This window comes from Astatotilapia calliptera, chromosome 17, assembly GCF_900246225.1.
Source record: "Astatotilapia calliptera chromosome 17, fAstCal1.2, whole genome shotgun sequence".
Classification (NCBI taxonomy): Eukaryota; Metazoa; Chordata; class Actinopteri; order Cichliformes; family Cichlidae; genus Astatotilapia; species Astatotilapia calliptera.
Genome location: NC_039318.1, coordinates 37,750,466 through 37,776,604, shown reverse-complemented (window position 1 = coordinate 37,776,604; position 26,139 = coordinate 37,750,466). Strand labels below are relative to the sequence as shown.

General features: G+C 45.5%; 3 protein-coding genes across 8 annotated transcripts in view; all 3 read right to left on the bottom strand.

Annotated features, from left to right (window-relative positions):
• csnk1g2b (casein kinase 1, gamma 2b) overlaps nt 1–816 on the bottom strand; it is a 41,157-nt gene extending 40,341 nt beyond the window's left edge. The window contains exon 1 of one of the 5 annotated variants that reach the window (XM_026148119.1): nt 556–816. The gene's annotated coding sequence lies outside the window, so the exon portion shown is untranslated. Of the gene's footprint in view, nt 1–313; nt 528–555 lie in introns of those variants that run through there. The other 4 variants (XM_026148115.1, XM_026148121.1, XM_026148120.1 and 1 more) reach the window with 4 other exon arrangements.
• A 449-nt stretch (nt 817–1,265) lies between these two features.
• dmbx2 (diencephalon/mesencephalon homeobox 2) lies at nt 1,266–4,733 on the bottom strand. The gene is made up of 4 exons (XM_026148123.1): nt 4,102–4,733; nt 3,277–3,449; nt 2,641–2,816; nt 1,266–2,505 (listed from the first exon to the last, which is right to left on the bottom strand). The coding sequence occupies exons 1-4, from the start codon at nt 4,158–4,160 to the stop codon at nt 2,023–2,025; spliced, it is 891 nt and encodes a 296-aa protein (XP_026003908.1). The 5' UTR covers nt 4,161–4,733; the 3' UTR covers nt 1,266–2,022.
• Nucleotides 4,734–12,385: 7,652 nt separating this feature from the next.
• On the bottom strand, nt 12,386–25,009 carry rexo1 (REX1, RNA exonuclease 1 homolog). Of its 2 annotated transcripts, none has more exons than XM_026147267.1 (16): nt 24,604–25,009; nt 21,326–23,157; nt 21,129–21,233; nt 19,768–19,978; nt 19,533–19,681; nt 19,306–19,443; nt 18,703–18,826; nt 18,438–18,563; nt 17,793–17,933; nt 17,591–17,704; nt 17,377–17,450; nt 15,052–15,162; nt 14,704–14,819; nt 14,471–14,609; nt 14,053–14,173; nt 12,386–12,610 (listed from the first exon to the last, which is right to left on the bottom strand). In XM_026147267.1, the coding sequence occupies exons 1-16, from the start codon at nt 24,791–24,793 to the stop codon at nt 12,522–12,524; spliced, it is 3,780 nt and encodes a 1,259-aa protein (XP_026003052.1). In that variant the 5' UTR covers nt 24,794–25,009; the 3' UTR covers nt 12,386–12,521. The 2 variants fall into 2 exon arrangements, with proteins under 2 accessions (XP_026003052.1, XP_026003053.1); XM_026147268.1 differs by having other exon boundaries at nt 21,129–21,230.
• Nucleotides 25,010–26,139: the final 1,130 nt, after the last annotated feature.

Below are 26,139 nucleotides of genomic sequence, written 5' to 3'. Positions count from 1 at the left end.
AAAAAAAAAAAAAAAAAAACCCAGCCGACGATGTAACGCTAGCCAATTTGTTAACAACACAGTATCACAACAACACGGGCTACCTGTTAGCAAACACATTCAAATTAAATAAGTCGAAGCCTTACAGAGAATCAAATATTCATTGACTGACATTTCCTGAGCTACATATACGTGGCTAGTTAGTAAATGCTTAATAACCGAAAAATAACGTCCCAAGCGAGGCTGTTACAAATATTATCGACTGAAAAAAATACTATAATATAACTATATATATATATATATATATATATATATATATATATCTTTGAGTCACCTCATAATGTCGCTTTTATGTTAGTTCAGATAACAGCTACAGCCATTACCCGGACCACTGCCGGGCAACTCCTTAATCCTAAACAAGCGAATGCACACCAACGGCAGCCCGGGATCTCTTACCGCTTAGCTCTCAAGCTAGTCATTTAGCAAGCTAGCACGCCAGGCACGTTAATAAACTGCGTTGCGGCTTTTTGAAAAACAGCCGCTGGGAATGAAGCCCTGTCACGGAAGAATGGTTACCTTTAAATGTTAGCTATCGAAACGCAGTCGAAGTCATGGTTCTGCGTTCGTCGCTATCTTCCTCGTCTGGTGCCTCTTATCCTCAAGTTGCTATGATTTCACTGTTGTCTCTTTAAGCCTCCCTTAACTGCACAGCGTCACCCGGGCTCACGCCACACGGCGCTACGCTGGAAAACCGGCGCAACCGCTTTGGTGAATAACCAGAAACATCAGGCGATCGTAGCTCCCCGACTACGTGCTCCAGACCAGACCGGTTGCTTTTGATTGACACATGTGCACCACCGGTAAAACTGAAACTAACATGCTGCAAGTGTAGAGCTGCTCAGCCCGGCGAACATCTACTACTACCGTCCTTTTAAAACGTACTAGTACTGATACTACACTGTAAATTACAGTGTAGTACTAACCCTTTTACAGTCTGTAAAAATACTCCTTTACAGATAAACAGGGAGCATATAGTTGAAGCATACATTAGGTTGTAAAAGTCCTTCAAGCTATTCAGTCCGTTGTGACTGAGGCAATAACGCAATGGTAATAATAATAATGATAATTGGTACTAATTATTGTTATTAATAATTAATTCATGTCAAACATCACTTAGATTTTAAAATATTTTAATGAAAAAAAGACAAATATACAATTTTACTAACTGTATGTACAATTTACAACAGTTTACAATAATTACAACATATTTCCTGAATTATGGGATAATTTACATGTAAGTGACTGAAACTGTCTAGTAAAGGTAGTGGAGTGAAAAGTGCTGAAAATCTTGGATCAGAAGTTAAAAGTTACATAAAATCCTCACAGTACGAATACCTCAAAGTGAGCTGGTATTTGTACTTGCTTCTTTTTTTCTTTTCTTTTTTAAATACCACTGGAAATATCAGAGTTTTAACTTCCTTTCCAAAATGTCTGAGTAGGTTCTCAGTCACCCAGGCCATTGTAGTCTAAGGTGCTTGGAAAGAAAAGCGACTGGACTTCTTTAAGTTTCCTGAAGACGTTTCACTTCTCAGCTGTGAATCTTCTTTAGTTCAGAAAGAGCTTAAAGAAGTCCAGTTGCTTTTCTTTCCAAGCTGCTCACACTTCATTTCCAACAGTTCCACTGTTTTCCTGGCTATGGTCTATACCATAATCCTCTCTTGAAAGAGAACTCTGAGTCTAAAATAAATAATAGAAAGAGCAGGTGCCAGTGATTTTATTTAACATTTCTATGCTTCAGTGCTCAGTTACAAAATGACTTTTCCCAAATGCTTTTGCTATGTTTTTTAATTGTCTACCCCTAATCCTAGTACTTAGCAGTGTAACAAGCTATATAGCGCTGAGCAGATTAGGAAAAATGAACTGTGAAAGTACAGAGTGTTACATCCGTTTATGCAGACAGGTGAAACTCACAGAATATAAACATATACTTTCAGCAGGTTTCAGGTTTGTCTCTCACAGGACTGCTTCAGGGGTCCACATCACTTACAGCCCCAGATGCGGATGTTGCACTGCTTTACTAGAGCAAGGAGTCTGAAGGGAGACGCTACAGTTTTTTGTAAGTGACAATGTAGGAATCCCGAGGGTGGAGCTGTGCTGCTGTATGACGGGCCAGAACACCGGAGGGAAGGCGAGCTCAGTGGACAGCACTCCTACAACTGGCTGGTGAGGTGTGTGACTATAACACTCTCCTGCCATGAAGGGGAAAAGCGGAGGAGAGGGAAGTCGTAGGGGGCACTGTGAGGTGTCAGAGTCTAAATCCCTGCTTTTGGTCACATCAGGAGGAGGAGGCGCTGATGGGATGCTCCTGTCACCGCATGATAAGGTGATGTCCTGTTTGTCTCTAGCCTTGATGTCCTCGTGTCCTGCTTTGCTGTGATGTGGAGCTTCCTCCAGACTCTGGTCTCTGGACAGAGGGGAGCATCGTTGACCTTTACGAAACTTTGCCCTCCTGTTCTTGAACCACACCTGGATGAGGAAGACAGGACGACCGATGCGCCACAAATAAGTGAGGTGTTTTAACACTATTAAAGCTTAATGCAGTGACCCTCAAAGTTAAACATGCATTTTTATTTTAAGATTATACTTGAGGTGTGCTCTCACCTGAATGCGAGCCTCGGGCAGGTTTATACAAACAGCCAGCCTCTCTCTCATGCCAACATCTGGGTACTGCGTCTGCTGGAAGGCTTTCTCCAGAGCCTGCAGCTGCGACACTGTGAATGCAGTGCGGCTGCGGCGCTGCTTCTGCTGGTTGCCATAGCGAGCCTCGAGGATGAGCTCTGGCAGGAAGAAAATGGGAGCAGCACATCACTTCAGGCACGTTTTCAGCAACTTACAGAGGATCAACAAAAATGTCAACAATATCAAAAGGACAACAACAGTCACTTAAACCAGGAATAATTCTTAAGCACCATGTTTAAATGGGTCACTATGAGTTTGGGATGGAATTCACTGTGTTTTCTGTACTGGACAAACATATCTTTTTCTCACACTGTACAAATATTTAAACAAATAGCACTATAAAATATACTTATATTGATGTTTGTGTAAATATTACATTATAAAGATTACATTATAATCATGCAGCAACGAGACTGCTTCCCTGAGGCTCAATATCGGTCATAATTTGTGTTATTAATCTGAAAGTAACTGTAGTTATTGATATATGCTGTGCTGTAAAAGATTAATGTACATTGTGAGAAAAAGAAAAAAGTAATCCCACCGTGGTGACTGACCCACCTGCCAGCCTCTCCGCCACAGTGAGTGTGTGCACTGTGGGACCTGCTGCAGAGTATGCGTGGTATTGCTCCGCCATCTGGTGGCGCAGGTCCACCAGCACGGAGTTAACTCCGTGGAAGGGGTACACGCCGCCGCTGGACGTCCCGCAGAAATTCAAGGAGTTCATGCTGAACCTGAAGAAACAGAGAGACTTCATTACCTTCAAGATTGTGCGTTTTTCCCCTTTACTGTGGTATCGATACAATAACTGCCCACCGAAGCGAAGTTAAGATTAATCGAAAATCCAGAGTTTAAGTCTCCACATCACCGCCAGCTCCTCTCCAAACGAATTAACTACTAATTAAATGGGAACACTGTGACACTTGTCTTATTATAAATTAATAAAAGACCATATTATTTTTTTATTGTAATAAAATCTGAGCGAGAATGAGCATAAACTCTATTGATATAAACTCCACTGATTTCTCTGAAATGACGTCATTATTTACGCTGGTGTAACAGAATCTGAAGTTCTGTGCGTAAACGGGTCAAAGTAGATAAAACGGTATAATTGCCTCTTTCGATAATAGTGATATCAGTGTGAACGGATCTAGGATCACGTCTGCACTCGTGGGTTATCACTTCTGCTTCTGCTTTAGAGCTATTTCTGTTTTGACTGCCGTTTAACTCGCAGTTTAGAGCTCAAAAGTCTTAGTTCGTAAATTCAGTGATATCATCACGCAGCCAGGAAGCTAAACTAGAATAGTAAGTTGCTATCCGGGTTAAGACGTTACTCAAATCTCCTCCTTTCTTTTATTTAAGTTTTAAAAGTGTGCGTGTTTTTACCTGATACTCGAATCCAAAGCAGAACCGTGAGATCCAGCTCCAAGTGCGTCTTTACGCATGCACACAGGTCGGCCAGTAAACGGTAGTCCAGGTTTTTTTAGTCCAATTTGGGCCTTATATCCTCGCAGAGCAGCGCTCTTTGTCGTGGCATGGGCTTAATTCTCCCAAACCATTCTCACCCACGGCTATTTAAGAAGCGTTTACCCAGGCTCCCCTCAGCCATTAGCCAATAGAAAGAAAGGTATTAGCCGGGATTAGGTGGGATGAGGGGAGAGAGGGGGGATGCGAGGAGCTCAAGTTTTTGAAACTATTGAACTTGAGAGATTTATGCCAAGGATCTCCCTATAAGAGCGCGTTTCATTCCCTCCCTTTAAAACAATTAAAACAATGTGGTCGGCTAATCTCCGAGGCAGGGCAGATTAAAATAACAGCCTTTGATTGTCCTCTCCTTCTCGGTCCCTCTTTCTCCCATACCGCTGGTTTTGACAGTCTCCCCCTCGGAGGGGGTTTTCTCTAAGGGTTTGTTTTGCTAACAGGGACCATATTTTGCCTATGAACTGTCACAATGTGAAGTTAATCTGAACCCTACTCTGCGAGAACAATTTATAAGCTCCAGCTGAGCTAAATTAGAAGTCCTCTCAGGGACACAAGACCAAATCAAGGACTGCATCAAATCACCAGAAAGAATAAAGTCCTCCAGCACCAAATGACCAGTGTGGAGCCAGAATACTTTCATCGCCATCACTTCTGGTGGACTTTTTTAAAACCATGTCTAGTTTAACAGCAAACACTTTGAAGTATTTCCACTTTTGTTTTCAGCTCATGGTGTCACGTTTGGACTGTCAAGGCTTAGAAAGAAGACACGCTGATGCTCATTTCTGCAAAGAACTCATAAAACAAAATTTCTGAGACTTCAGTTCTGGCAAAGCTCCAAAAACACTGGATGCCCTCATGTCCCAGAATGCATCTCTTTGGTGTCTTCATCACACTTTATCTGCATCCCTGTTCTTTCACCTCCAGCTTATAATCAGGTTTTCTGTCACAAGTTTGTCATTTCAAACCAAACTGGACAGTTTTATAATGAGACAACACCTCATTAGGAAACTTCACAACAGCGTATCAGAGCCCAGATTCTTGGGATGAATGCTGACCTAACAATTTAGTACGGGAGAAGACGTTTCAGAACTGTTTGTGTCAGTGTAAAAAAAAAATCCAGGTTTCTCCGTATACTCATACTCCAATGACCAAGAAAAAGAAAAAGGAAGATATTTCTTTTGTTTTAAAGCCCAAAATGCAAAATTCATTTCTACAAAACAAACTACAGTCTTTATTCTTGGATTGAAAACAACGTTAACAATGAGTAAAACGAGGAAACCTCATCAGACGAGATCTTCTTCCAGGTTAAACAGAGATTTAACGGTGCTGAAAGAGTTAATAGAGTTTATCCCTTAAACCTATTCCACAGTAAAGTGGACAGATACAGTGAGGCTAATAAGTCTGTGTTTTCAGCAATGACTGTGTGGATACTTGATGCTTGATGCAGTCTGAAGAGTGTGTCCTGCACCGCAGACTGTTCATTTAGAAATGAAGCAAAGACCTGCATCAAACATGTTTTGATGGCAAAACAAGTCCAAAAATCGATTGTAGGTAAGAAAATTGCTCACATTTGTGTTGATACTCAACAATAAAACACCTGAGCTGCCCCCCTGCTGGTCCCATGCCGTGTACTTGAGGGTTGACCACGGTTCACTTCACTTGTTTCCCATTCAAACACAATCAACTGCTTAGACTTCCAAAATATGTGAAAATGTTTGTGCTCCTCTCTTCCCTGTGTTTTTCCCTCTTCTCCTTTCACTGTTCTTGGCTGTCAGGCTATATTAGTGTCCGATAGAAATAAGTCATTTAGAAGAGGCTCTGTCAGCCAGCCCCTCAGCCCCACTAAAAGCTCCAGGATTAGGTCCCGGAGGCCTTTGTCTCCACAGCCCGCAGGATTAGGGGAGATTTACTGCGAGGAGAGAAAAAAAGTAGTTATTTCATGGCACTTTCATGATGAAACCTGGCCAAAGCTGTGTTGGCTGGGGGGATTAGAGGCACACAAAGAGTGTGCTTGTGTGTGACCCTCCCCATCCCAGAGCAGCCACCACCGACTCACTCACGAGCCCCCCTCGCTTGCCCACCCACCCCCACTCCGGTTCATTTCCCCCTTCTGCGGGCCGGCAGGGCTCGTCCGGGTTCACCACCTACCCATCGACACAAGCGAGGCGCTTCATTTAGCGTCTTTAAACTCTCAACACCCAGTGACCTTTAACCGACGCTGTCGCCGTATTTCATCTGTGTTTATGTGAATGCTGTCTGAGAGAGGGTACCGTCCCATCACCGAGGTAAAAACTGCTTTTGCCTCGAGGACCGGAGTGCAGAGGTAAATGAGAAGTTAGTGGATTTCAGCCCCTCCTGTAGAGTTTAAGACCACTTAAGAGGAGTTATCCTGCTCTTAGAGGATCCACTTACACATGCGTGGATTACGGCGAATAGAAGACAAAAGGCCGAGTCACGGCACTGACAACAGCCTCACCGCCGAGCAGGTGTTATGCAGGTTTAATAACTGTTGTCACATAGCAGAGGGAATTACAGGGACCTTGCTGCTCTGCTCCCAATAAGAAAATGATGGTGTGAACGGTTTACAGTTTCCATCCTGCTCGGTGTCACCAAACATGACATTAGTGCTCGTACATACTTCACACGCTGCTTCAAACACACAGCAGGCTGTGTGTGTTAGTCAGGGGATAAGTCAATTCAGACAAAGCTAATAAGTCAGCCTTTACTAGGAGGTGTTAATGGTAGCGGTTAATATTCGCTTTAGAAATCATTAACAGGAACAACTTTTTGGGTGTGGAGAAAATGACATAATCCATGGTTTAAAGCCAAGAATGTTCAAAGAGAAAAACTTTTGAATATAACTTATTAAACCAGCCAGTGCTCCCCTTAAAGTTCAAAATGTGGGTCCTTCACCAGTGAGAGTGCAGTCTCATCAGGACTGGTCCTCCAAACCAGCTGTGAGGTCCCAAATCCTGTTTTTAACTTGTGCATCTCAAATCAAATCAAATCAAATCACTTTTATTGTCACATCACATGTGCAGGTACATCTTAGTTGAGTTTAGGGGGGAAACCTGTGAGCCTCCCACCGACAAACTGTCAAATATTTTGCAGAAAAAAACAAAACTAGAGTAAATGATCTCGGCTTTTGATCGATTTCAGGCGTGCGCTCGCCTCCTGTTTGTTTTGGTTTTGGAGCCGTGCTTTTCATCATCTTCTGCTTCTTTTTATTTGGTCAGTAAGATGTTAATGCCTCCTGTTTAACAGATGTTTTATATAGTGGCCCAGTCTTTCTTTAATTGCTTATCAATAGTACTAATTTGTATTGACAAGGGCCTGTCAGGACGGGACCTTTGTAGTTGTCAGTTATCTTAGAGGACGGCCCCCTCGGACACCGAATGGATCGATTGGCGCGCAAAATACAATTGGGAGGCCTTTTGAAGGGGGGGTAAGAGTCCGGGAGCATGTGTGCAGAAGAAGGGAGAGCAGAGGATCTAAAGACTTCTGCACAACACTTGGGGGAATCGATAGGGCCCGCTGGCCTTTGACCTGAGGGGGGACTGGGAGAGCGGCGGCGGCGGGTCGGTCGGTCCTCTTAAGTCCCTGTGAGTGCCAGGATCACGCTGAGGCCTGACACTGACTATGACACTCGGGGCTTAGAGTGACATTGACCTGGCTGCAAACACACACGAAAAGCTCAAATATACACACTGCAGCTCAGAAAAGGCAGTGAGGAGATGAGTTATGACAGCTACAAGCAAACTTTCACACACACTAAGAAATCCAGCAGACCTGAATAACTTCTGCTTTACAACAATTAAAGTGCAATTCGAGTCCCGTTATCTTACTGTGATGTCCTCTGCAGCCCCTGGGAGCACGGTAATAAGCAGCCACACCAGCTGATCAATAAGGGGCTCAGTAAAGATCAGTCTCCTAATTGGAGCTATAGATTAAAGACAGGCAGGGAGGGACGGGCAGCTGTGTGTGTCCCCGGGGTCAAGGGCACCCGCAGCATGCTACACAGGGGAGCAGGGGTGAAGTCAGACCAACAGAGGGGAAACTCAGTGGGTCTTAAACCCAGTGACAATAAAATCTGTGTAAATAGTGATTTTGCTGCACTTTTAAAGGAGTTTGAAGCCCGTACGCACCAATGAGGAGCGAATACTTTACACAGGCAACCGCTGCTAAAGAAGTCCAGAGAGTGAGTGACCTGATGGAGGAACAGGGGGAGCAGCGTGCTTGTGTAGACCATTTATGAAGTTTTAATGTAGTCTAGGACAGGGATGTCAAACAGAAGGCTTGTGGGCCCGAAGTGGCCCAGTAAAGACTCCAATCCGGCCTCCTCGAAGGCTTTGAGAAATACGAAGGAAGGCATAGATTTGGAATTTTTAACTGTATTTTTTTTATAGGTTTTACAGCTGCTGTTGCAATAAATATGATACCAAAGTAGTTAAGTGTAAAAGCCAGGTATTTGAACTATTTACAATTGAACCTTTTTTGGTGGTTCCACAGTAAAAGCAAAAAATTTAATAAATGAAAAATCAGCATATAATAATAATAATGGATTGGATTTATATAGCGCTTTTCTAAGCACCCAAAGCGCTTTACAATGCCACTATTCATTCACTCTCACATTCACACACTGGTGGAGGCAGCTACATATTAATAAAAACCTTGTGTTTTATAAATACAAGGCAGCCTCAGCAATGAAAAACCCAGATGTGCTGTTGAAATTGAACTTTTGTTCTTGTATTAAGACATCTCAGGATTCGATGCTTAGTTAAAGGTCTTGCACTGGTCTGGTCCATGATGTGAAAAGATTTTGACATCCCTGCTCCAAAGTCTCCATTTGTGCGCATGTTTTCTCGTTCCTCTTTTTCCCCGAGGTCAGTCTTTTCCATTTAACCATCCACCCTCCTTTTTTCCTCTGTGTTGCCAGTATGTTTGGGATCTTTCTCACTAATATTTTTGAAGTTCTGATTTGTGCATCTAACCAAACGAGACATCCGAGTGTGTCAGTTTTTGTACATCGATGATGAAAGTGATCGCTATTTACAGCCTACGAGCACTTGGCTCCAGGTTGCACCATGGAAGCAAAGGTCCACGAGCAAAGCTGTAGCAGCTCAATCATTTATTGTTAACGACTTATCGATTACAGACTCGATAAACTCCAACGTCAGTTTTAAGTCCATGCACGATGTGGGCAGTAAAGTGTTCCTTTGCTCCTCTCAGAGATAATGCAGCCCTCCGTCTCTCAGCATGTGGTCACTTTTGGGGTCCCGGCCTGCAGCTTCCCCCTCCTCCCACCACCACCAGTCAAAGGTGATCACGGGGGACAGAGAAAGAGAGGCACTGATCGAATTTGATAATGAAGACGACCCCTCTAAGCTGCTTTGCTCCACATGTTCGAAATCTCTGGAACACTCAATAAACACTAGGAAGGCCCCTCCCTGTCACTGGAACATTGTGTAGGTATTGATCCCTGCTAACTGGCTCTTTTAATACCTGGGGTCCGTGGCCCGGCCTGGGGAAATGCATACTGACATGTGACGGGAGGAGCTTAATAGGCAAACACACTGAAGAAAGGATGGGCCTCACAGTTTAGCATTTCTCTCTTATCTTTTTTTTTTTTTTTTTACGATTTACACATCTGCTGGAGAGAGGAGAGTTTAAACCGGCTGCACCTGCTGTTTTAAAGGGACATATAGCCTGCAAGAGGCCCGGGCCTGTCCCGAGAAAAAGCTGTCACACTGTCACAAAGCATTTGTGCAGCTGCGGTAGAAGAAGTCCTCTGATCTGAACAACGGCAGAGACCCACGACAAGTTAAAAGTCCAGAGCGGCAAGAATTCAGCAAGAATCTGCAAAATCTAAAGTTCGAGCACTTGCTGTGCACACAAACAGCACCTGTGTGACGGATCCAAGTGGAAGTGGCCCCTCGCTGTTTGAACTCATTTTAACAACTTTGCTGCAAACTTTAAGCAGGAAACTTTCCTTTTTCCTGGGGTGATCGTGGCTCAAGAGTTGGGAGTTCGCCTCGTAATTGGAAGGTTTGCGGTTCGAGCCCCGGCTCGGACAGTCTCGGTCGTTGTGTCCTTGGGCAAGACACTTCACCTGTTGCCTACTGGTGGTGGTCAGAGGGCCCAATGGCGCCAGTGTCCGGCAGCCTCGCCTCTGTCAGTGCGCCCCAGGGTGGCTGTGGCTACAATGTAGCTGCCATCACCAGTGGGTGGATGACTGGTTGTGTAAAGTGCTTTGGGGTCCTTAGGGACAAGTAAAGCAATATTTACATTTACCATTGTTTTTAAGTTCTTTTCAGCAGCTCGAGAGATCATGGAAATGATTTCTTTCTTCCCTGTCTGTCGAAATGTCGAGCTCAGTTTGTTAAATCAAGCTTAAAATGAGACATTGCTCGAGAAAACGCACAATAATGAAAACATCCTGTATCACACTTTAAAGTCCCCTTTATGGAAAAAATACAGGATTGAGAATATTATGTGTTGGAAGTTTAAGCTTTGCTGCACTGAAAGGTGTATGTGTGTTCAGTTTAACACTAAATAGTGATGTCACAAGTGGTTCAACCGGATACTTAAACCAGTGCGACACGTGAGGCCTGAGAATAGATCTTCTGTGATGTAGGAGCCACCTCTGGTTGGACTAAAGGGGAGAGGAACCTCGCAATCAAACTTCTTTAGGCCAAAAATCATGTCGAGGTCTGACTGTTATTCAGAGAACAGCACTTCTAGTTCACAGAGGGGTTCTTCTAAATAACAGCCTTAAAAGAAATAAGAGGAATCACAGGTGTCACACTCAATTCAACAGCAACAGGAGAAGTTTCACAAGTCTCATCTTCACATGAACTGACTCCTAAAAGTAAGTAAGCTTAAGTAACTTTTATATTTTTAGGACACTGCAAGTTTGATTTTTGTTCCACCACCCCAATGCTGGGTCCGCCTCCTGAAACACTCAGCTGCTGGAAACGCGATGTCGACGTGACTCGATGACATCATTTCTGCCCAGACGTCAGCTGCACAGAGTTCCCGCCAGCGTCCCGCTCTACCACGTTCCCTGGGTGTTGGCCGGTTCCCGACTGGGAATTTCACTGGATTCATTTTGCTTGGTGACGTGGGTGTGTTACGATGACAGGAGCATTAGGAAAGGACAGCACAGGATTCATGACGGGCAGGTGTACGGGTGTGTATGGAGCCAGAAATCAGAGCAACATTTAGTTTAAACTAATAGATTTTAATAGAAAAAGATAAACCACCAAAAAAAAAAAAAAAAAGAATACAAAAGGAAAACTGCTTATTTACAGCACTGGTAGTTTTTCAGTCATTTCCAACATAAACAGCACAGGTTCGCTGATGCTCACTAAACGGAGATTTGTTTGCTGTTAACAACCAAGGCTTAGTTCAACAACTGAACATAATTGAGTCATTTTACGGAGGAAAAACAAAGTCACACCTGCTGGCACGACTATTCCTGTGGTTCTACTTCACGCAGAGACAGCGGTGGATCGTCACTGTTGTGCCTGGACACTAAAACACAGAGAATCCTTCAGCTACACCAAACCAAACAGGCTGACTTTATTTTGTTTTCTGCCCTCCGACACAATCAAGTATTTCTCAGGTTTGAGAGGCAACCGACAAAACGATCTCTGTTAGAAACGCCGTATAAACAGAGCGCCAGCGACAGGAAACTAGGTGCCACGCGAAGAAGCGCATTTACACGGCTGAAAGCACCTAAATGTAACTAAGAACAAGTAACACATCGTTCGTTACGACACACATGAGGTACTCAGACTTGGGCCCTAAACAACAAGAGCATTTCTATAGTGCAATTTAGGCCGAAGGTACAGCCTGCCATGAATATCATAATAATTCCTAACGTTCAGTGGACAACGACCCGACTTTCTAACTAGTTCTCCCGTGGAGCGGTTTTTAATTATGAGTAGGTTTGAGGCCTTAAACAGAAATATGTGTTAACTTACATTATTTAGAACTGAAGAAAAATCCGCGAGTGAAAACATGGTTAATCGAGGCTCCTATTGCTTTGACGGGGGCTGACAGCTCGCATCTCAAACACAGTAGACAGCATCATCACCGAGCTCCTCTCATCATCATCATCACCTCTCAGCATCATCATCACCTCTCAGCCTTTTACTGATTAAAATGTCAAACTCTGCTCAACGCCCCCCCCCCCCCCCCCCCCGTTCCTCTGACCACAGGTTCTTAGTGAGAGCAAGTGCATTCCTCCTGAACTTCTGTCCGCCTGCAACCAGCATGAAAGCAGGAAATCATACTGAAGAACAGAGCAGAGGGGTCAGAGGTCATCTTTTGACCTTTGCGTCTTCCTTGATCTTCCAGATCATCAGCTCCATGCAGGCAGTTGCATCTTCACTCGAATCGTGGCCCTCCACTGAAAAGACACGCACAAGTTACAAACAAAGAAGTAACATCGTCTTCTTTTTAAGCCCCGTTTGTTCCTACGTTTCCCGTCATTGAAGCTAGCGGAGGCAAAGAGCTCTCAGAACTTCTCAACACATGTAAAGTGACTTTAATGAGTAAAATAATCCCTTTAAGCAGCTCTTCAAAGAAAGTCAACTGACTCATGACTGAAGGCCAGGATGAAAATCTGCTAGAAGAACAGCAAAAATAAGAGTCTCTGTGAAGGTTCTCAGTCATCCAGGTCATCGTCGTCTAAGGAGCTTGGAGAGAAAAGCGTCTGGACTTGTTTAACCTGCTTGAAGACGTTTCACCTCTCATCCGAGAAGCTTCTTCAGTTCTAAGGTCAAATGGTGGAGAGTTTAAGCTCTGTGGGAGTAAATCACCAAGAGGGACAACGGACCCCCTAATGATCCTCTACCTAATCACACGAGCCAAGGTGTGAACACAGGTGTGGGTCACAATCAGCCAGGGTTTCAGGTGAACCCATTGGGAAACCTGGCCCCACCCTATCATGTGATTTCCTGAGGTCAAAGGGCCCAGGATGTGAGTGGGCGTTGAGGCGTCTGGGAAGGATCTCAGAACTGGATTATCGATGGCAGACAGTTGGTGTCATAGGCCCCGCCCTCTGTTCAAAGATGGTCGTTCACAGTGGACAAATAAGAGTCTTGAGTACTTGGAATGAAGGCAAGTGGACTTCTTTTTGGTTTGTGAACACCAAGTGTTCAGACATGAAGAAGCCTCTTTGCTGAAAAGCCTTTACCAACAAAACAAAGTCCAGGTGCCTTCTTGCCACCGTGACCTGGATGACTGAGGACGTGAAGCTGTTGCTGTCGTAGACGGACGTTTGTATTTCAGGTCAAAAACGCAGATTTCTCCCCAAACACTCGGGCTTCTGCAGCGACATCTGCTGGTGACACGGTCACACTGCAGTGACATCAGTTAGACCTGAAGCACTTTGTCTTTTTCACCAGCAGAATTAAAACTTGTGTGAGATGAGCTTCCACTCATGAGTTTAAATTTATAGCTGCTCACTTTCATTTTATTGGACCCTCCAGGTTTACTACATTCCCATGAAACTGCTGTTATAATTGAATCATTTAACTATTATTTCACCCACTTCATAAAATGACTGGAGCAGCATCCATCTGAAGAGCCGTCCTCCCCTAAAGATTTACCAGCAATTTACTCTTTTCATCCTGAAACACCGTGTGTGACACCGTGCACATCGCAGCCCTCACAGGCTCCACCCCCATTCCTAATTTTCCAAAAACGTCCAAACTAAATCGGAGCAATTCAAACAACATTCATGTCATTTTCCACACAGATCAGTTTAGATGCTGCTGAGAAACACCGGTGTTTGCGGTGCTCAATTTTTATGAAGAATTACAAAGAAATCAACGACATCGTTCTCACCGTTGTCCTGGATGATGCGTTTGAGGTGATCAGCCATCAAGTTCTTCAAGGCACGCTTGTAGGGCAAACCAAGGCGGTGAGGAAACACGATGGCCGTGTCTACAACCGAGCTGTGGATGAGCTGCAATCCAGAGAGGAAAGCACCCACGCTGTGACATCATAGCTTTTAAAAAACTCACTGCAGTGACCGTTTGGTAAACCTCGTGGGGTTAAGTTAGTACATTTTAAGCAGAGGGAGGACGTCCTCCACCAGCGCTACCTCTCACCCTCCAAGCAGATGCACACACGATATAAAATCCTGTTCGAGTTATGATATTCACAAGACTTTCAGGAAACCTGCACAGCTGGGTGGACGGCTGAAGGGGAAAAAGGAAAAATGAAACTGCTTTACATTTTCTGCAGTGAAGAAGCGACTCACTTTCAGAGCGAGCAGGTCGCTCTCCAGGCTGTGTCCTATCAGGATGGATTCAGCACTGAACATGGAGAGCAGCACGGCCTGAACGTCTCTCAGGGTGATGGCGGCGCTCTCCAGATCCTCCGCCGTTACACCCGAAAACCTGTGAGTCACACACGAGATCAAAATCAGACCCGAGATCACTGTTGGTTTAGTTAAGCAGCAAAAGCCGGCTGATATATTGTCTCAGGACTCACCGCGTGTTGTAGTCCACCACTTTGCTTTCAGGTTTCACAAACGTGTCGTAGATGACTTTCATCTCTGAGTCGATGACCGTCACCCTGGTCAGCTCCAGACCCTGCTTTGTGTAACACTGTTTCCACAGGTGAGGGAAAAATGAATAAATGACAAGAAACAACATCATTTCTACACAAGAGACTCTCTTTGAAATAAAGATTTTATTTAGCAAACATATAAGTAACAAAAAAAGCATAAAAGCATAATTATTTGCCAAGTTTTCACAGGTGAAACTACGTATAAATCAACAATAAACTCAATAAATTAACTATAAAAACGCACAAAACTGAAGATGGTGGTGAACTCACCATCTCACAGTCCAGAGCAAACACCCCTGCGTTTCCATCTGGAGGCAGAGGTTTGCTGAAGGTCGACACGAAGCCGTCCAGTGATTCTTTACGCCCGTCCTGAACGTGTTGCTGTGGGGACAGGAACCGTTTTAGGTCTGATAAACTTAGTAATATGTACATATGTAAATAAACAGGGATACATGTAACATAAGGTATTAAAAAGGTCAATTCGACCTCTATAAAGAGCAGATCAGTCCCCGAGTGTGCTGGCTTTTTATCAACTCCTGCTAATCCATTGCTAGATAAGAGCAGGACGATACAAAAGTCTCTGAGTGAAACGACCTGGAGGCAGCTGCACTGCAGCCGTAATGAGAGCTGGTTAAATTCTCCAGATATTAAGCAAAGGGGCTTCGGTGTTTCCGTCCCGCAGGTCGAATCGATGCAGCGCCCTGCTGTGATTCAACACATCAACTGAAACCATGAGTGACTCGTGTCCATCTCACTCTGAACCGACCTCTAACCCACCGCTGAACTCTAAACACGACGCTGCTTTAATAAAATCCGCGTCTTATGAAGTTGTTGCCTTGGGTGAGACTTAATAAATCAAGATTATGAGCTTGTATGATTTATGCCGTCAGTTAAAAAGCTGGAGGCATCGCAGAGAAGCCTTAATGAAGGCCGGAGGCGCAGCAGGATGAACAGCTGCAACGAGTAACTCCAACCCCGGTAACAAAGTTGTGCTTTCCGCCTATCTAAGATGCACCTTTGTAGTCCATCTGCAGGACGTTGTAGTTTTAACAAAGCGGACTCTCATCAAACACGTCCGTCAGCGTGTTATCAGGTACTTTTGTGCGAGTAGATTCTGAACAATGCGGCTCTCAGCAAGAAATCTTCTTCTCGTCTTTTCTCGACCTTGCGAGTTTGCGTTTAGGTCACGGAAAGGTCATCGGCAGGAGACGTGCAATGTGCAGGATTCTTTGCACCATGACCACAAACCAGTTCTTATCACGACTGGCACTTTGCTGCTTCCTTGTTATTTCTCTCAGTTACAGCCAAGTTTAGACACAAACGAGGAATCTGTCTTCAAAGGTGAAAACTTTACTGACATTCAGACAGAAAAACAAAGAAAAGAAACTGAACGTGCACGCCTGCTCTTTTTATCAGGTGCTTTCATACCTGCACTTTATACACATCTATGCACACTTTATTACTTTAAACCGTTTTTAGCTGTCAGGTTTATGATGCTTCAGACCAAGATGTTAGCAACACACCCTTTAAAGTCACTCAGACCAGGCGGGCCGCCTTCAGTCCCCACATACATCAATCACCCTGTCGCTGGTCCACCGCTGTTCCTTCCTCCACCTTTGATAGATGCTGACTCCTCCAGACCCAAAACACCCACGAGAGCTGCAGTTTGGAGATGCTCTGACCCAGTCATGCAGCCCCCGTCAAACTCACTCACATCTTTACACTTCATCATTTTTCCTGCTTCTGACACAACAAAATGCTCACTGCTCCCTAAATTAGCCGGCGCCGCGGTGAAGAGACAATCATAATGTTATGCCCGATTGGTGTTGTTGTCACACCTGTGAGACAAGATTGTGTCAAAGCGCAGATGTGAGGATGTTAAGAAAATCTCTGCAACATTAAAAAAGACAATGATGGGAAACATTAACGGTCCTGGATCTGACTAATGTGGGACGAAACGTCTTGGTCACAGTTCCACGGGAAAAATCAGAGCAAACACTTCTCACAGTGAAGACACAGGACAGCATGAACAGCCTGCTGCCAGTGGCTGAAAGGCAGCTCGATGTAGGCGACTCAGGCCACGAGATGAAAAAGTCCTGCGGTCTGAAACAACGGCTGATCTATTTTGTTAAAGTTCCCAAAGGCGTATGTTGATGACGCAGAGCGCCTAGCATTAGTTCATGAATACAGTTGGTACAGTTTTGCACAACGCTGATGTTTTCCTGCGAAGGGGACCCGAGGTGAGAGACGTGAAGGTGGACGCAGGAAGCTACAGAGTGTCTGAGCGAAGATTTCAGGCCCAGAAGAAGAAACTTAAACAAGACACCTGAAACACACCAGCAAGAAACCACAAAAGTGTCCCAGCTCAGGACCAATCAAGCACCTGTAGAAGGAACTGGAAACGGAAGAAAACCAGTGCTCCCCTCCAACCTGTATGAGATGGAGCAATTCTGCCAAAGGAATGAAGAAAGGTCCAAAAAGCCACATATAGAAGATATTTCAGTCTTTACAGTGTTGTATTAAATACACGGAGTATTAATACATGTAGATGGGGAGTGTGCTGTCCTGTTATGTAGTGCTTTCTTTTAAGGGTACCTTGGCCGTTTGGCAGCCTGGAGCGCCCACAGCTGCAGCACAGCAGCTGTAGTTGGTCTCCCAGCCTCCAGCAACTTGAAGAGAGGAGACAGACAGGAGCAGATAAAAATAAATGAAAGAAAGTGAATGAGAAGCAGAAGGGAAAGGCAAAGATGGCTGAGGTGCCGACTGGGAGACTGATGGGATGCTCTTCTGATGAATAAAGCAAACGCACCTTTGTGTCTGCGCAAACGTCCCCAGTGAAAGCTGCATTCCTCCTTCCGCACGCAGCTGCCGTTGACGTTGACCTTATACTCTGCGCCGCATCGACAGCATATCTTGCTAAACGCTGCAGAAGAGCAGATCACGTTCATATTGCTGTTAACATGAATTCACAGTTTAACAGCGATTAAGGGAGAAGCGGGAGCGTCACTCACGGTCTGCGACGCCCTTCTTCTCGGGCTGGTTGTAAACGACGGCCTTGCCGGCGGCCTCGGGGTTCGGCCGCGGGTATCCGTGCTGCTGGAGCTGCTCCTCTGTCATCAGGTACGCCTTCATCTTCCTGTACAGTGTGGCTCCTGCAGGGAGACGCACACACCTAAATGACGTCTTTGCACAGACGCTGAAAACTCAGGACGACGGCTGCAATCGTCGAACGCAACTGCGATTCTTCTCGAGATGAGCTCAGACGATCTGAGGTTACATCTAATGATTATTTCCACCACAGCTGATTCAATTGAATTACCTACTGCTCTATAAACATATCACAGGATTTATTAGTTGCTGCTGATCAGTGAATGATCCCTTTAGAAAAAGTCTCGTAAACACGCTGCATTTGACGTCGGGTCACGGGGCAGGTAGCTGGCGGTAAACAGTCACAAGACCATCTGAACAGCTTCACTGTTAAAGTAAAAGCGCCTCAACAAGTAAACAAGTCTCTGCTTGACACAAAGAATCTTTCAGCTTCTCTGTCCTGCACTTTTCACTTTATCAGATGTTTAATCTGCAAACCAAAAGGAGGAAGGAAACGTTCCTAACAAGGCCGGAGAAAGAGCGGCGTGAAATCGGACTCGTCCTCTCACCGATGAGTTTCTCCTCCTGCTGTTTACCCGTCCTGTTTACAGTGAAGCTGGTTGTGGCAGCAAGACGACCTCCCAGAACTTCTTCGTGGGACTGTGGCTTCCTTTTAGCTACTGACCCCGGCTCCTCTGCGGGGAAAACACAAAAAAACCACCAAATGTTTACTGTATATGGAGAACCTGCTACTTCTGCTGCACTCATGTCGTTGTTTGTGGATGTAAAGAGCTCCACTGTAACGTGTATGGGAAACCCCTACTGGTGACCTACTGGTGACGGGAGACGGACTGGCGCTGCTCTTGCTCCGGAGCTTCTTTAGCGTGTTGACAGCTACATTGAGGTAGATGTTCTTACTGCTACTGCGCTCGTACACCAGCTTCTCCTCATCGAGGGCCTGAAACGAGACTTTCCGCTTACACCGCTGCAGCACATCAACGGTTTTTATCCACCATCAGAACCACAGAGGGCAGAAAAGACTGACGTAGCTACTGCGACATTGGCGGTGTCTCAAGTCCCGCTTTAAAGCCTTGTGAAGACCGTTTCCCCGCCAACGCCACTTTGGTTTCAAAAACCAAGAGTGATGCAAAGAGGCAACGAGTGTGCGGTTCCATTTTCATACACAATATGATCAAGATTTTTAAAATAGCCCTAATTTTTTATTTAAAATGACCCGATATGAGTGACTGAGCCCATAAAATGAACACACAAGTGTTCGGTGAGCCGCTTCCCCCACGGGCTTTACAGGACCACAGCTATCGCCATCTGGTGGTCTTTAGATAGAATGCAGGTTTGTAGCTACGTCCATGTTTTTCACCATCTATGGTTCATACAAAACAAAAACAGCCTAGGCTGTTTCAAATGTGCTGTTCATGCCATTTGGAAGGCGCCGTCCTCCGATGGGCAAAACTTGACGCATTCATCGATGAAAGTGTTGAGGTAGCGCTGGCGGATGTTGGTGGGAACTTTGGCCCCGAACTCGGTGGGGATGACAGGACGCCTCATTGAAGTACTCTGAAAAGGTCAAAACGGAGAGAGAACAATGACTTCAAGCCACGTGCGCAAACTATCCGACGCATCAGGTTACAGGAAGCTCGGGATACCTTCAGGGTGGGTGTGTGCGCCACCCTCTTCTGCGTGACGGTAGACGAGGTCTTGGACAAAATACCGACTGTGGTCTGAGCTTTGACACTCTGAAGGGTGTGACTGGGGGATAACACGCGACCTGCAGCATGTTTAGTGTCTGCGGGACCTAAATCAGAAAGACACACACGTAACGTCAGCGTTTAGATTTTTGCCATTTCTGCCTCTTGGCAAAGAAAACCGAGCCACTCGTACTTGTTTTGGAGGATGCTATCTGAGGGTTAGGACGGTGCGCTATTCTCTTCCTCTCTCCAGAGAAGCTGGGGCTTGAGGCCTGTGTGGCTGCTTTGACCGAAGCAGAGAGCTGAGCCGCTTGCTGTTGGGCCATCTGCATACGCTGGTAGCAGATCTCCTGGGCCGTGGGTCTCTTATACGGCCGCACCGCAGTCCTGGAAGGTGCATCAGTCTGAAAAACGACAACAGGAAGTTTTATCTAAAAGTGAAGGCGCTGACGTACATACAACACAAACCGTTACAGATCAGTCTGGAGGCAGTTCCTCTATGAAACTGTGAGTCAGAGGTTAGAGCTCACAGGTTGCCACATGTAAGCCGAATTTATTTCTTAGATTAAAAAACTGAAAAATGTTATTTTGGTTGCTCAGAACAGAGCTGATGATGCAATCAAAAAAAAAGCTACACTTCAAAGTCAGCTGACACCCGCTGATTAGATCACCCAAATTGTTGCTGACCATTTTGTCACCACAGGTATGGAAACGCCCAGTCGAGCAGTTACTGGCTAACTACTGACAAATCATGAGCGGAAAGCCCCGACAGCCTCAGATCGCCTTCTCGCTCTTTACTTCCTCGCCCGCCGCGTTTCCTGAACTCACACCTGCACTGAAATAACACGGAGTCGAGGCGAGGTCTGCTGTCTGGCCTCCCCGTGACTCCGGCGTTTAAAGAACAGAGACAACAGAAGCGTGAACGAGCCGCAAACATTTGACTTCAAGTGGTAACGACGAACTCCTCCTCAGCCAAAGAAGCCCTGAACCTCCCGTTCCTCCTCTTACTGTAGCTTCCTCGCTGTGTCAAACTTCTGCCGCGTGTTTTTCTATTTCTATTGTGGTGTTTCTATCGAGTTTAACCCCTCATAAAAAACCTATTGTTTAGTATGCAAATATTATTGGTGTTATAGGAACAGGTAGAGGCACTATTCAACTGCCAGTACTCTACTTAAAGTAGTTCATTAGTTTAGGGACATGTAAATTGAAACCTTTATAGCTTTTATGTTGTTTTTGTTGTATTTCTTCTTACAGCGGATGATAGTAAAATTTCAGGGTTTTGATCAAAGACATTTAAAGATGTCTCCTTGGACTCGTCAGCAAGAAAAGCCGGGTCAAAGGTTACACTGTGCAATACGTGTTATTTCTCCATATCCCAATCAAAGATGAGCATTAAACTAAGCCTGCAGGTCGTAAGATGATTAACTGTAGTTCTGTGCGACACTGTGCACAAAACTCACTCTTTATATAACGAGCAACCTCAGAGATACCTGCTGCCGGTCCTGACTGTGAGATTATAGGACGGGAAAAACAAAAACACTGGAAGAAACTTACATTTCCTTTGGCAACAAAATGAGAGACTCTCTTCTTCTGACCAGGGAAGAGAGTGGTTAAAGTGCTGTCTGTGCTCTTCTCCTCCTCTGAGTCCCTAGAGTGCTGCTGAGAGGGCACAACACGACATTTCTATTGAAATCAAAGCAAATTCATTAGCAAAAAAAAGGAAACGGCTAAAGCGCGACAGACATCAGCACCTGCTTGGCCTGCCTTCCCTTGTCTTCCTTCTTCACGTCTTTGGATTCATTGAAGATCCTCAAACACTCCTCCATGGGATCCGAGTCAAAGTCCAGATCGTCCTGGAAACCGGACAGGTCAAATCTGACGCCGTCAACCTCGTCCCTGCCCGCCCTGCTGCAGTCCACGTCGCGGTCGCCCTCGTCCTCCGAGGAGGACGGAGTCAGCTCCGACGCTTTCCTCTTGTTTAGACGAGTCCTCTTTAAGGCGTCGGCAGATTTCCTCACCAGGACTTCCTCGGTTTCGTCGTCGTAGTCCGCCTCCATCTGCTCGGCCTCGTCCGGACTCTCGTCTCCAAACAGATCAGCGTGGCTCAGACTCAAACTCTGTCTCTTTACACTCGAAGCGCCGACGCTTTGCCTCGCTTTATCTTTGCTGTTCGATGGGCTCGCTTTACTGCTGCTAGAACCGCTTTTGCTAACTTTTTTCGCATCTTTTTCTCTTCTAATACCATCGAGCTTCCCGTTTTTGTGGGGATGCTCTTTATATTTGCTCTGTTCCTTTTCCTTGTCTGATGTTTTCGGCTTCTTGCTTTCCCTCGCGCCGTTTTCTGCATGTTTATCTTGCTTGCTTGAGTCCGTTTTCACTTTATCCAAAGTTTTCAACTTGGTGTCGCTCTTCTTTTCGTCCCTGCTTTCCTTGCGAATTTTATCCGACGTCTTAACCTTCACTGTGTTCTTCCTGTCGTCTTTCTTGTCGTGACTCCTGTTCTCCTTTTTCGCCGAATCCTGGTTTGAGCTTTTTATCGACCCTCTGTCTTTACTGCTGCTGCTGACGCTACTCTTACTACCGGATGATTTGTTTGCTCCCTTTTCAAGTTTATGTAGTTTCTCAGTCTTGCTACTTTTCTCCTGACTAGTCTGACCTCCCTCTTTCTTCTTTTTCTCTGGGCTGTCCTTTCTTTTAATATTTTCCTGGGTGTCAGAGTCCTGCTTATTCCTCTGCATCAGTGCATTTAGCAAACTTTCACCACTCCCTTTTCTCCCCTTCCCAAAAGAGTCTGAGCCGTGGGCGGCTTTTCTCTGCTGCAGATTGCTAAGCGAGGTGGGGCGATACTCTGCCCCAGAGCTCTCCCCATCAGAGTCAGAGAAGGTGTACTTTTTTGTGTCTACGCTTTGCTGCCGTGGCTTTTTCGCAGCTACGACATAGTCCTCATCGGAAAACTCCGAGCCAGACAGCTTGTGCGCCTTGCTGCCTTCTGTCCTGACGGGCCGAGCGCCCTCACTCCTCTTGTTTTTCACAGCGATTCCAGCCGAGTAGTTGGACAGCGGGTCGTACTCCATGTCCGTGGATGGCCTAGAATTATCCACAGTGTATTTGCACTTTGAAGAGGACGTGCTATTCGAACGCTTTGGGCTAGGAGGAGGAGAAGGAGGTTGGTGCGAGTGTGTCCGAGACAAAGGCCTTTTCAGCGACGTGGGAACATATTCCATAGAGTTGCTGTTGTGCCCCTGATTGTCTGAATCCAAGGTGTACTTGCTGCAGCCAGGGGTGGGATTATACCCTCCTGATGTGATCTGGTAACTCCCGGGATCATAGGCCAAGTGCGAACCCGCCGCTTTACTCGTGTCCGTCTTGCACGAAGACAAGCTGGCGTTCTCGCTGGGATTGTACGGTTCGTCCCCAATCCGAGAGAGCTTCCTCTTCTCCCGCTCCACCTGACTCCGGACCTCCTCGATGGCCTTGTTGACCAGCTCCAAGGCGCCACTGATGTCGCCCGAGGCAGCCGGCTTGCCATTCTGCTGCTCCTGCGGTCTCACTACTTCAGGATTGAAGGGATCGTAGCCTTGATCTGGAGGGAAGAATAAAAGTGATCATTTACTGTGTGCATTTTAAATAGAAATGACCGGATACAACCAACTCGTTAAGCACGTCAAATATTAACCAGGAAGTGATGCATTCACACTGCAGCTGTTTCTCTGTCCCTGTATGTAGAAAATTCACTGTTCCTGCAATAATTTACAGGCCACTCACTCAATCTGTGGAAATGATTGTTGCCTTATGTAGTCAAATATTTGTAGACGGTGAGGTCACTGTTAGACTGATGGAAGGAGAGCGAGATACAGTTCTTCCCATCAGATGCAGTTGGCTAGATCAAGTTAAACTAGGGCATAATCACAACTATCACCACGTGAGTTGACGTTTAAATATGGACACAAATGGCACAGAAAGCTTCAGAGGCTCTGTAATGGAAGCATTAAAGGTTTAAGGAGAACTGCACAGGGACGTGGATGTGAGAGTTAGCAGCAGGTGGAGCTACACTCCGGAGAGAAGAAGAATCAGAGTCGGTAGAAGCAGGACAGAATACACGATGAATGAGAGGGAGACAGGTGTAACAGTGGAGAATGAAGGTGGATGAGTGAAACGTGTGCATGCTCGAGTAGATGTTAGTGAGACCTGCTATGATGTGTGGCTTGGGAGCTGAAGGTGGCCGGATGCTGATGGACAGGATTAGAAATGACCACAGCTCAGGTCGAGCAGACTGGATACAAAGTGATCTGCGCATGTGCAGAGGAGGGAATAGCGCAGGTAAAAGACGGGGCTAGAAGGGAAGAGGAAAAGAAGGGAGCAGGCAAAGGAATGAGCAAAGTGTGGGAATGTGATCGCGCCCAGATTTAATTAAAACATTTTCTGCTTTCTTTTCCCCCCATTTTAAAACCTAAATGTTTACTTGGAAATGCTCATTATTACCATATAATATAACAAAGTCCAGTAGGATGCAGAGCAGCATTCTTCGAGGAGAATGTGCCACCGTCTTTTTAACGCCTCTGAACACACTGTAGAGACCAGAACAGCTACTGGAGAGCGAATCGGTCATGAACGCCTCACCTTCTGCTACAAGTGCAGTAGAACATTTTTCGCCCTCACTGCTTTACATGAGCTCATATTAACAGCTCTGTGACCGCCTCATCTGGTGCTTCAGTCCCGTTTTTCACGCCTCGCTTTGTGCAGTCATGTGTGCAATATTCTAATTTTGTAGCAGTACATCAGAATATGTGCGCTGCTGCAATTTCCTGCCTGCGGTTATTTTACACGTCCTTAAAGGTTGGTTTGGTTTTCTTTTTTTAATGTACTCCGCATCCACGATATAAACAATAACACGTCTGCCAGGGCTTCTGGTTGTGATTTGCCAGTTCCCACACGTCCACAGCACCGTGTGCCACTCCACACTCGTCCTACAAACTGTGCAAACACGTATTTAGGTCCATTCAGTAACTGACAGAATAATGCCGAGCACCTTTGTGTGCGGAGGGAAGGTCTCTCTGCTTTTTAACATCTGCCGGTGCTCCGTAGGACGGCCGTCTCTGCTGGCTGTGCCTGAAGTGACAGTACGGTCTGTTACACCCATTCCTGCCGCCTTGGCCCTCGCTGTGTTCCGCGTAAAACGGACAGTCAATCCCTCGGAAGAAGCCGGTGGATCTTAACATTATCCCCAGATGCTCCTTTCATGCCCGCACGAAAGCGTTCGGCCTTTTTTATCTACGTAGTTTTAGTCGGACAGCGAGAGCTAGCAGGAGCGACGGAACAATAACAACGTTCCTACGGCGCCATGTTGAATCGGTCAGGAGCAGCGAAATCTCGCGTGAGGTTGGCTCGCAGCGACTCGTAACGTCTCCGCTACACGGCGAGCGTAGAAACGAGTCAAATATACGGCCGTTTTCCTCGAACCCCGTCACTGTTCCACTCGAAAAGGGATTGAGGCGGACACTTCTCCGTTTATAATACGGGAGCTGACAATATGTTGGCTATTTATTCATTTATTTCCCCGAACATGTCCAGAACCTTAAACACACGGAGTCAAGCTAATTCCAGAACACCTGAATGTGCCCTTCATGGTCCGTGTGAAAGCCAAGTAAACGAGACAAGTGTTTCAAGATTTTATTTCACATAAGTCAGATATCTCAAAGACAGACCTGGTGATGCGGAAGAAAAGAAGGAAACCATGTCACAGCACAAACAACGGTGGTTGTAGACGTTGGTCCACCTTTAGAGCTCGGAACATTCACGAAACCCTCGTTAGATAAAACACCTGTGCCGTTTCCACTACAACGGGCAAAAATGTTTAAGGAAGGGGGAATAATTACATATCTGGGCCGTACAGATTTAACTCAGTGTTTTTGAGAATTGTGCCAACTTATTCAGTCACCATCTTTAAGTTAGCCGAGAAAAATTAAATGCCTCAAACTTACGGACTTAAAAATAGGTCTCAAATAAGGGAACTACTTCTTTGAACACCCAAACAGCCTGTTAATGCGATTAACCTTTGGATTCGATCATTTATTTAATCTTTCTTTCTAAAGCCCACATTAAGCATTTGTGGATGGTCACAACTTTGAGGGTTTAAAAATGAGTAACCTATCAATACATAACTTAGAAGGTGGTTGGCGCTATCAACCAGACTTCCTGTACTGCCTTAAAAAAAGATGAATAAATTGCACACCCTCCAGGTAAAGAAAACATTAGCTGGCTCCTAATGTGGTCCTACGTGATACCTACCTTCAGCTCCACTGGCAAATTTCTAACTAAGCGCTGCTCGTGGTTTTTGTGCCCTCCACTCGGTTTAATTAGTAGAGGTGGGCAGACCGATAGTACCAATACCAACGCTAGTATTGGTATGAGATCGATACTAGCACAATGAGATCGATACTAAATCCTCCAAGTTCAGCATGTAGCACTGAATTGTGTTAAAATTGTGTTGGATTTTTATTTTTTTTGGGGGGGGGGGAACAATCTAGTGCGATAAATGTCTTAACTTTTTTGTGTTAACTGTCGC

What these genes read in the sequence shown, in the direction of transcription:
- rexo1 (XM_026147267.1), bottom strand. Translation starts at nt 24,793, where the DNA reads ATGTTAAGATCCACCGGCTTCTTCCGAGGGATTGACTGTCCGTTTTAC. An exon ending in CCTTCCCTCCGCACACAAAG is followed by an intron (nt 23,158 to 24,603) that starts GTGCTCGGCATT and finishes TCTTCCCTCCAG; the next exon opens with ATCAAGGCTACGATCCCTTC. An exon ending in AGGGAAGGCAGGCCAAGCAG is followed by an intron (nt 21,234 to 21,325) that starts GTGCTGATGTCT and finishes GTGCCCTCTCAG; the next exon opens with CAGCACTCTAGGGACTCAGA.
- dmbx2 (XM_026148123.1), bottom strand. Translation starts at nt 4,160, where the DNA reads ATGCGTAAAGACGCACTTGGAGCTGGATCTCACGGTTCTGCTTTGGAT. An exon ending in GCTTTGGATTCGAGTATCAG is followed by an intron (nt 3,450 to 4,101) that starts GTAAAAACACGC and finishes CTGTTTCTTCAG; the next exon opens with GTTCAGCATGAACTCCTTGA. An exon ending in TGCCCGAGGCTCGCATTCAG is followed by an intron (nt 2,506 to 2,640) that starts GTGAGAGCACAC and finishes TTCCTCATCCAG; the next exon opens with GTGTGGTTCAAGAACAGGAG.